The 11,166-nt window shown below is 37.3% G+C and overlaps 1 protein-coding gene across 1 annotated transcript; it reads left to right on the top strand.

Moving 5' to 3' along the window:
- Window positions 1–242: 242 nt before the first annotated feature.
- TRIM42 (tripartite motif containing 42) lies at window positions 243–9,300 on the top strand (the record flags this gene model as incomplete). The annotated part of the gene is made up of 5 exons (XM_082055305.1): window positions 243–598; window positions 2,601–3,301; window positions 4,596–5,407; window positions 6,100–6,327; window positions 9,211–9,300. 5 exons carry the CDS (start codon window positions 243–245, stop codon window positions 9,298–9,300), a joined length of 2,187 nt encoding a protein of 728 aa, XP_081911431.1.
- Window positions 9,301–11,166: the final 1,866 nt, after the last annotated feature.

Here is an 11,166-nt window from a genome sequence, read left to right as displayed (position 1 = left end):
TATAGTTATCATTAAATATAGACAATGTGATTACTTTATCAGGTACCTGTGCATAAAATTCTGCCTGTGTCCATATTTGAATATGTCACTGTGACATCACTTTCCCATTGGAATGAAGCGTGTTGACACAGCACACAGCTGGTCCAGCAGCCAGAACTCATGCCTTTTTAGAGCTCAGTTCCTATAGCATGCAGAGAAGCTGAAAGGATCAATGAACTTTCTCCCAGGTAACTGACAGAGGGATGAATGAAGATGGGCATCTCTGTTTGATCTGGCCATTCTACTCAAGCTGCTATTACCTGTCTGGCCGCAGCAGAAGGAAAAAATGCTGCTTGTGTTGGCGCTTCTTATTTAGCAATGAGCAGAACTGCAGCTGTTTCCCATGTCCACATGAAGAAGACAAGCCTTGCCAGTGCTGCCACTGCTCCTGTGCAGAGCATGCAAATTGCTGGTGGTGCTGCTGCTCTTTTGCAAGTGACCCAGACTGCAAATTCTGCTGCTGCAGTGAAGAGAACTCAGGATGTCAGTATTACGAATGCAAGTGCTTCAAAAGCTCTGTTTATGAGCCGTATCACTCAAGAACACCAGGAACTGTTCCGTAAGTGGAGTTAAAAGCTCTTAATTTCTTGGGGCTTTGTTTTCCTAATTTACATTATCTCTTAATGGATGTGTTTCATTTAGAATCATATGATCTGTTGGCTTGTTGGAGCTATTTCAAATAACCACAGGGTAACATTCTTTCAAGACACAGAAAAAGTAATTTTTATCTTGATATTAGTGAACTCTTATACTCATTACTCTGACTGGGTCAAAGACTACTCCAGAACATCACTACGCTTGTAATTAGAACCACCTAAATTCCAGAGGAAAAAAAAATCCATGCTTATACATTCTCACAATGTAAACACTTATGTAGTAACAAGAAGGAAGACATACAGAGAACCTTAAAACCAGGAAGAAAACAGCAAGGTGTTTGTGGCAAGGGGACTGCAGGCAAAGATACAGGAAAAATGGGAGTAAAACAAAGAGCAGTAAAATTGCCGTTAACTGGAAGTAGAAGGAGGCAGTTATATTCAGAAGAAGACAAAAACAGAGAAATTATTACAAAGGCTTTAGAAATACCACACAGAGAATGAAAAGAAGGTGTAGTAACCTTAGAAAATAAAACTGGAAAGCAGAAAAGAAGAGGCTGATGATTAACTACAGAAATGCTACACTAAAGAGCACAGTGGGGGCAGGGGGAGGAAGGGGATGGCAGAAATGAAGTTGTCAGAAGAACTCCAGACGACAGCAGTACCAATCCAAGAGGAATTGACAGCACCTCTGGAAACGCATGGTTAATTCCTACCTAAGTAAACTTTGAAGACCAGAAGGAATCCTCATAGCAATAAAAGATTATTTCTCTGTAATTTATTAGGGGGGGTTTATGATTATTCACAGTGACAGAAAAAGCAGATAGCATGGTTGAACATATGGGGAGAGAAAGGGGAAGGAAAGCAATAACAACATGGATACTAAAGAGAATCATGGCAGAGGGCCAGACCACAGAGGCCTAGAACCAAGTGTACATCTTGAAAAATGATGCTCCTGTAAAGGCTATGAAAAGTATTCAAGGAAGCATAAGGAAATTAATATTGTCTTTTTAAAAGGATAATGCTCACAGGTTAAGAGACAGGTTAGGACTATCAGGATTTGAAGAGCAGGAATTAGCACATCCTGAAAATCAGTCCTCTGCTACAATAAACTACTACTAATAATTAAAAAAAAAAATCTCCATTTGAAAGTCTTTGCAATTAATATGAAGAATCAATGATAATAAGGCTGCTACTAACACTAAGAATAACCTTCATTCATTCTAGAAATCAAATAATTAAGAGGTGAGCAATTTCTTAAATTAAATTAGGAAAATAGCATGATCATACGCAAATGTGTGTTATTACGTTAAACAGAAATTACTACAATACTTTTTTTTTTAAATGGTGAAACACTTATTTGTGCTACATTCTTGAGGAAATATTTCATCTTGAAAACGCAAAAGAAAAACTTTTTGACATTTATTGTTTTCATTAAAAAGAAAATATTCTAAAAATATTACCAATGTTGTTGTAAAAGAAAGCATTTAATACCCCCTGAAACAAAATACAGGAGTTCATTTCAATTGCACAAAATGCTCTTTTTTTTCACTCCAGTTATTTTTTGTTTCCATTTTGAAAAATAATCAAACAAGAAAAGGAGACAAAATTAGTTTCATTTTGTACTAAACAAAACCGTATTATTCATTTGGCGACCAGCAATAATTCACCAAATTCATACAAGAACTACAATGACTGAGATGTCTGTTTATTGTTATTGTTGGCAACAGTGTTCAACATATGGTGAAATAATCATGAAAAGGAAAAGAAAAAAAGTAAATGGATTCTTGATAGCGATAACCCAATTGTTTAAATAAATATTCAGTCAGAATACAAGAATGGTTGGTATGCAAAGCAGAACTGCTTATGTTATAATTGCATGTCTTAGACTGTATCCTATTATTCAGATATTTTATTTGAGTTCTTGTGTTTTGTGGTTTTTGTTGTTTGATTTTCAATTTTATTTAGGTTAAAAGATGTCATGTCGAGGTTTAGAACTGGGAATAATGCAGCTGTGATTACATCAGAAAGGAAAGTCTTCAGCCACACTTTCCACGACCAGCTTGCCTGTCCCCTGTGTAAGCAGCTGTTTCTCCAGCCATTCATGCTGCCGTGCAATCACTGCATTTGTGAGAAGTGCATAACTAAAAGCAAGACCAGAGCTGACGTAACTGAAGACTTCTATATCATCATATGCCCAGTGTGTCACAAAGCACATTGCCTCCCCTACACAAATAAAATTCATCTGAGAAAGGATTACCTCAGAGCAAAACTAGCCAAGAAATACATGCGCAGACATGGCTTTCTGAGGTGGAGGTTTGACCACAGTGAAAGAACAGTCTACTGTGATACTTGCAGGGAGAGAAGACGAGTGGCAACCAGAAGATGTAGAACATGCGGAATTAATTATTGTAATGAATGTCTGCGTTTAAATCATAATGAATATGGCACTCAAGATCACATTTTCACCAGAGCACAAGATCATGAAGAGTGGCGCTGCTTATTTCACAGCAACTCAAACATGTCTGAATACTGTATGGATGACCATGAACTGATCTGTGGGCTCTGCAGGAATTCACTGCACAACAATCACGAGGTTATTCCCTTGGCAGTTGCATGTTCAAGAGAGGCTGCTTCCCTCTTTGACACAATTGAAAAATTTAGACAAGGTTTGTGTTTCTGCTGCTTCTCACACTTCCCCATGCCTTCTCGGGAAAGAAACTTAATATATGGTTGAAAAGCTATATTAACTCTCTGCCCTGCACAAGACTCAGAAAGGTAGCATGTTCCCATCGTAGAAACACAAAAGGAACAAGGCCATAGTGGTGACATCATGAGACAGGCTCAACTATTAGAGAATGAAGAATATGTATGTGGGATGGCAACAGAAATTGTGCATCTAGGGAAGGGAAAGTTCATTTCATACTGCAGAACCCAGCATGGAATAAACACCAGTTACATCTGCAGAATAAAATGGTGAATATTTTTTAATCATAAATACATGCTTGAAGAGGAACTACTTCTTCCTCTACAGAGAAGTTATGAATTGTCCCTCTTCGGTAATTTTTACGCTTATGCACATGCTGACCAAGAAACAAAGCAGTCAGGTTTTTCTGAGGTGACACAGCAACGTCACTCCTTTTAACTAAGCCTCGATCCACAGCAACTAAGGGGCTGAACACAGACTAGGATTTTATTAATTAATTTTAATTTTGATCTTTGTATATAGCTTCACGAATGTTTGGGATATAATGAAGTTGCATGGAAAATAACACTAAGAAAGGTAAAAGTGAACCACGCACAATGAGAAACACCTGGAAGTATTAAATTCACAATTTTGAAACAGTCTTAAGTTTGAGAAAATAAGTGAGATGTAGAATATTTGTGCAGGATTTTGTAATGTGACATTGTTTCCTGACATCAGCTGAATGCCACTGGAATTTACTATTAGCCTTTGGTATTTCTGATTCTGTTCCTTCACAGTTACCAATTTTTAGTGTCAGAAGAGTTAATCACACCTTGACATAACAGCTATCAGAGAAATGGACTGTCAGCCACAGATAAAATGCAAGTGCATTTGCTGCCATTATTTTAACCTCACAATGGCATAGAGAATTTTCAAAGATAATACAGAGCTACAATTAATTAAGCTACAGGAATTCCCATGTAATGAAGTAAAAATTATCAAGCTCATTTTGGTGTAGATGAATTTGAGCGAGGAAATAATAATAAAGTAGTAATTAGCTGCCAAGTTTTATACATGAAAATGTGAACATTTTAACTCAAACAGCTTCCCTCAGGGCTTACCAGCAGCAGAAATGACAGAAAAATACTAGAATCTTTATTTTTGTGTCATATTTTACCAAACTCCTCCTTCTTTAAACGTCACTCTGTCTCTCTTGTAACCATGACATTTTAATGTGAATTTGGAACTACTGACTTGATTTTTTTTTTTTTTAACAGTACGCCAGGGAGTTGATAAAGATCTAATGGAAGTTCTCCTGTTAAAAAATAATTTCAAGATCTATAAGGACAACAAAAGCAAGGAGATCAGAAATGGATTCTTAAAATTACGTATGGCTCTTCATGAACAAGAAAAGGAGATGATGGAGTTGCTTGAAAACATTGAACTTAGAAAGCAGAAAGAAATTTCAGAATACATAAACCATACAACCGGTCAGCTATCCTATATGGATGGCCTCATTCACTACTCTGAAGAGGCTCTTAAGGAGGAAAACCAATTCATGTTTCTGCAATCTGCACACTCCTTAGTGAACGAAATAGAAAATGCAGTACCTTCCATTCTCCAACCTAGTCCATATCTAAGAGAAGATCCTTTAAGAAAACTTCAACTCAACTTTGATGAACTTTTTTGTGTTTTACAGAGACTTGTCCCATCTCTTACTGGAATTAAGCAGTCAGAAAGTAAAGCAGGAAAATATCCCTATTCTTTTAACCCAGATATAATGGTTCCAAGGCATATTTCAAATACTCATGAATCCAAGCAAGCAACAGGTTTCCAAAATCCATCTTTAAATCCCATGCTTGATTTAGGTGTGCGGTCTAAAGACACTGTCAGAAGTCCAAGCTCTACACCTCCCCATCATCCTACACAGAATAATGAAGTATGTGTGTACCAGGATACAGCTCGTGAAACTCCAAGAAAAGAAAGAAAACAGATTGATAGATTTTCAAGTCCAGAACCTACAGACGATGAATCAGTCCCAGGACCTGTTGTTATATACCAGACTGTTGTTTATTCAAGGTCTGCCAAAGTAAGACATTAATAATTTCTAAATGTATACAAGAGACCATTATATTTTCAAGCTGTTACAGAGTCTGAACCCATACGAGTTTGAGTAAATAAGACTACAATATCAGTTCAAATAATTTATTTATAGGAGACAATGCATTTCAAACTCACCTTTTGAGATAAACTGAAGCATTGAATTGTATCACATTCCTACTGTACTGTAGTGTTGTTATATTATTATACGTGTTATAAATGTTACATAGAAAGGTCTAATGCAGGAGGAAATAAATGTACCATGTCCATATTTAAATATCTGTAGATCAAATAATTTGATTCTGGGTCTTGGCCTTTAATGTGACACATCCTATCTATGTAATTTTCCTCATTATACATTTCACGGATTCTAACAAGATCAGGATGCCAGTTGCATGAGATCCCAAGTGTATGTTCCAAAGTGCTGGCTGTTGTCAGCCTGTGTTACTTTTAGTGTGTTAGAAGAGGGTACTATGAAATTCCCAGGAGGGAGCTTAGCATTTTCCAGATAAGACCACAAACTGCATATGCTCCACATACATAATATTTCATGCTATGGTTAGAATTTCAGCTGATTGGCATTTCAAAATTAAAATCTGCCAAAGACGGGCCTTTCAAAAATTCAAAACTGAAAATGAGCAAAAAAAAGAGAACTTATTTGTGTACTACTTCTCTTCACAGATTTATTGGACTTGTCCCACAGAAGACATGGATTTCTTTGAAGTAGAGTTTTATGAAGTTGCTCGTATTGGCTCTGATAATATTGTCCAGATGCAACTAGCTGGTCAGCTGAGCAAAATACAGCAGCAGAACCTTGAGATACATAACCTGGATCCAAATACAGAATATATTTTTAAAGTCCGTGCTGTCAATGCAAGTGGCCGAGGAGAATGGAGTGAGATCTGTAAGGTATTGTAGATTTTTCCTAGGCTTCATACAGTTGACTTAACTTCCTTGCCTCCACAATTGTACTTTACTTCATGTATTTAATGAGGAAGACTGCTTAAATGGAATATTGCTATTCACTTATCTAGGTAAGTCATACTAATAGTAGCTAATAGTTACCTTGATTTTTCCATACATCGTTCTTTCTAGCTCAGTTTGCAACTCCTTGGCCTATGCAGAATGTTTCGCATTTTTTCCAGCAGGGATGTTGTGTCATGATTGCATCAGGCAAGTCATTGTAATTCATATTACTTCAGGACTGAAACTGCCTTTGCACTAATCTCTCTGTACACACAGAGTAAGAGTATGGAAGAGTCAGATACAAAAGCTTTCATGCTAGAACAAGGCAGTAATAATTAAAAGAGAGGAAGCAAACAGAAAATTAAGAATATTCTTTGACATCTTTGGACATGAGTTTACTGTGGTTTTAGAAGAGCAGGAAAAGTTTTGCAAAGGTAAAAGTTAAAAGGAGTGGGAAGGTATTAAAAAATGTGTCAAAGCTTTAACACCTTTTAGGCATCACGAACCCCTTGCTGAAGGCACCTTTAGTTTTTCATGACTTGCTGAAAAAGGACATACTTAATTCATGGTTACTCCTTGTTAAATTTTCAGTAAAGGGTGTACTGAGGAGTTGTAGTGCATATAGTGCAAACGTCTCCCATGAAGAGTAGGTGCTATTCTCTGTTTCCAACCACATTTCACGGCCTTTTCCTGTATTAGTTGCATCGAGTGCTGTCCCTTTCCAGGCCTCTTGTCCCTTGTCACATTTAGAGAGTAAAAGTCTCAACTTTGAAACAGCATTCAGACATCCCACTCACTCAGCGATTCTTAATGACAAATGACACTTTCCTGGACTGCTCCACTTCCTGTAATTAAAACACTGACCTTAGCAGTTTCTTTTTTATATCTAACACGCTGGAAAGCTCTATTGATTTTTCTTCTGAAAATTGTTCCTCTGCACACAGCACAGTCATATAAATATTCCAGAGAAACACAAACTCAATTAACATCTGCTGTAATTTACAGAAGCAAGGAGTTTCACAGCAAATGAAAATTAGGCAGCATATATGACAGACTTTCATAAATCTTCTAAAAAATAACTACCTTTGTTCCTTTTGCATAACATCAGATTATTTTACTTTGTCAGCTACACTACACCGAAAGCTCGAAGGAACTTTATTTCAAAGAAAATATGGCATTGTATTTTAAGTAAGATATTTAGTGAGAGCAATATCACCCTTCATGTGTAACAGTTACTTGGTCTATGAGGGAATGTAACTGTGATGGCTGTGACAGGTCACAGGAGCCCAGGTACCAAGCTGATGCCATGCCACTTATACCCTGAAATATCAATCCCCACAGAAGAGATTATTCAACCTTAGGGTGCTGTTTAATAACGTTACAAGCAGATTTCCCATCTGTATGTACCCTCATGAGCAAAACAGAACAATGCAGACTCTCTGCTTTTAGGAGTGAGGGAACCTCTCTCTTCTTAGCCCAATAGCATGGCTGTTGGCTTACAGCTGAATCACAGCTTTCTCGATTTCAACCATCTGTTGGTGTGTGAAACACCATGGAAGTAACACTATATCCTTGTTACATGATCATAGAAGCTGCTACAGATGGCATGATCTCTTTGACCAAGAAAAGTTCATTACAGTTGACTCAATATAGGCTCAGGAAGTGCCCAAATGTATCTAAGGTACCTGGACAGAGCTGATAGATGACATCAGACTGGAAGATGCACTTCTAGAGCAGCAACTAGGACAAAGGCAGGCTACCCTTGAACAGCTAAACAGGGAAAAGATGTTCACAATTTTGTCAACTGGATCCTAATTTAAAAGTCAATTGAAGGAATGACACTGCACTACTCTGGGTAAGGGAATTAACAACATATGGGATATTTCTGAGTGTGTATTGAGGTTGTGGAAGATCCTGGATGAATGACAGAAACTGAAGGATGCCTTGTCAACCAAACTGCTGGATTAAACAGCCCTGGAAAACCATGCAAAACTGTGCCACAAGGCAAGTGACAGGGAATCCTCTAAGGAAGAAATTCAGTGCTCCCTGGAGACTTTCAACAGAATAGGGAAAAATTGGTTGTCCCAGAGATAAAGGGTTTTGCTGCATCTGCCATGGGAGAAGGAAAGAGAAGCACTAAGGATGCAGTCAGAAAACAGGGAAAATGCTGGAAATTCTGCAATCCTTGCACTAGCTGCTACAGGTAGTACCACTGTGGAAGAGGTGCTCCCCCACCCCTTCTTCTCAATGGCAGTAGCCACTGGCAGCTGTTCACAGTGACCTCCCACAATTGTCAATCGACTCTATGTTCCTTAATTAGTCTCTTGAGACTGTCAACCACAGAAACAGTGATAATTCTAACTATGGTTTTGTTGCTTTTTAACTTTTCATTCACTCTTGTCAATTAAACCTTTGGAAGGAGATTTCTCGAAATTACCTTGGAAGCCAAATGCAATAAGATTTTTAATGGATGTGGGCTTCTAAATCCTGTGGTCATATCTGAAATTCTTTCCCTAAATGACTAGCTGCCAGAACCTAATGACTGTATATTGTATTAATCACTGTAATGTTTACCACCAGACAATTGTTGTCTTCAATGTAAGTTGTTTTTTTTAAAAAAAAAAAAAACTCAATTTCCATTTTGCCTCCAAAATAAGTACTTAAACTTTCCAAAGTTTAACATAGATAAGACAGTTTGACTGCTTTGAAAATACATCTGTGAGTGGTAATTTCTTTTGCAAACAGACACTAATTAAAACCTACCCTCAAAACAATAAAAACATGTACATCTTTGTACTTTAATACATTCTTGTTTTCTGCTTGCAGATAATCACATCAGATGAATATGGGAAAACTGAAGACAGGAGTGAGAAGCAGAAGAGTAATCACGGTGCTCCACATATACAAAACATATAGGCAAAGAATGAAAGCAGGGATTTTTTTTTTTCTTGAAGAACTGGAAAATGTGTATGTTTTCTTATGCATTATCCTGTTTTCCACTGAAGATAGCAGCCAGAGATGTAACAGTGAGCTCTTCAAACTATTATTGCTTTCTGGCAAATAATAATAAAACAACAGCACTGCCTTTTTGTTATTTTTCTTTCTCCATATGTAGCACCAAGACCTAAGGAAAATGCTATGCCATACATAAAAACATATTATAAAACCCATTACATTTGAAGGACCTTTGCAGCTTCAAAGGAAATAAATCACATATTTACATTGTAAGTTAACATTCCAATTATTATTCCCTGTGAGACCATTCAATAACCGTTCATAAAGAGCCTATATCACACTTTGCATATTTTCAAAGCGCAGAATAAGTTACTCTGTACATACACACTTTTGGTCTCAGCCTCATGCAGCTGAAGTACCAAGTGCATACACACACCGAAGCACACTGCCAACAGGCAGGACAAGAATTACAAGAATGAGGGCCACAGAATTTTATTTCCTTATGCACTTCATAATGGTTAGGTTTATTTGACTGTTGTGAAGGTCATCTATGTGAGTTGTAGAGTATCAATTTGTTAAAAGTAGCTGCAAGTAAAATCAGAAGTCACAGCAGCTCTGATTCACTGAGCAAGGGTTACTACATCCACCACAAGTTACTGTGTTGAAATAATCAAGAGTAATAACTAATGTCCTCCTCTGTGCAGGGATGATCTTACATGATTCCTTTCTTTCACTTCAGCTATACCAACCAGATATACATATCTATCTATATATTTACACACACACGTATTTATAAACATCTCCATCTATGCTTGCACATATAAACACACACATATACGCATATGTATTTAAACATTTGTACAACTCCCTTTGCCCCAGTCCTATTGAGCAGGGCATTCACATGAGAGTGGACATAGGATCAGGGCCACTGCTAGCTCTTTCAAAGCTCTTCTGTGCATTTGTATGTTTGTGTATTACCTTCAGCAAGGAAGAAATCCCTTTATGGAAAATCATGTGTTATGAATACTGTCCATGAGATCTTGGACCTTCCTTAAGGCAAAATATAAAACTTAGGTATATTTATTATTAATATATCATTTTTTCCTTTGCACTTTCCATTTCTGAGGCTCTGGTTTAGCTTCACATAGTTGCTGCAGGGTAGTAATATTCTTCCCACTTTATGGTTGGCTAAGGTAACAAAAGAAGACTCTGAACAAAGAGGCAAGAAACACAAAACCTGAACTCTGAGAGCACTTAGTACTCTATCTTGTGCTAGCCAGTGAGCTATTAGTGTTGCTTCAGTTAATATGTATGTTCTTGCCAGGATATCTGTGTAGTCTTTCCTTGACAGCATATTTTTATATTGACAAAGTCTCTAGACAGAAGTAAAAGCTATTCAAGAGGTTTGCATTTTCAAACCTATTGAACAATTATAGCAGAGTCTAATTTTGAGAAGCTTATTTTGAAAGGGACCTGATCATCACACATGAAAAGCACCTGCAATCTAAAACTACTGCTAGATTTTTGCAGAAATCTAAATGTCTGAGCTCTCTAGACAGTAAAGCCCAATTATTCCTTCAGTACTCGTAGCTTTTCACACCCTTTCCTGGACAATAATGTTTTATACCTATTTCAAGGACATGTGAGTTTTCACTGATGGTCTATAGTTCCCCAGAAGCTCACCTGTCTGGTTTTCCTTTAGTACAGGGGTGTCAGACCTATTTTCACCAGGGCCCATATCAGCCTCGCAGTTGCCTTCAAAGGGCCGAATGTAATTTTAGGACTGTATAAATATAGGAGTAGTTACATTTACATTCAGCCCTTTGA

The sequence above is a fragment of the Streptopelia decaocto genome, assembly GCF_964273445.1.
Source record: "Streptopelia decaocto genome assembly, chromosome: 6".
Taxonomy (NCBI): Eukaryota; Metazoa; Chordata; class Aves; order Columbiformes; family Columbidae; genus Streptopelia; species Streptopelia decaocto.
The sequence above is the reverse complement of the archived record's forward strand: the minus strand, read 5'-3'. Positions and strand labels throughout refer to the sequence as shown.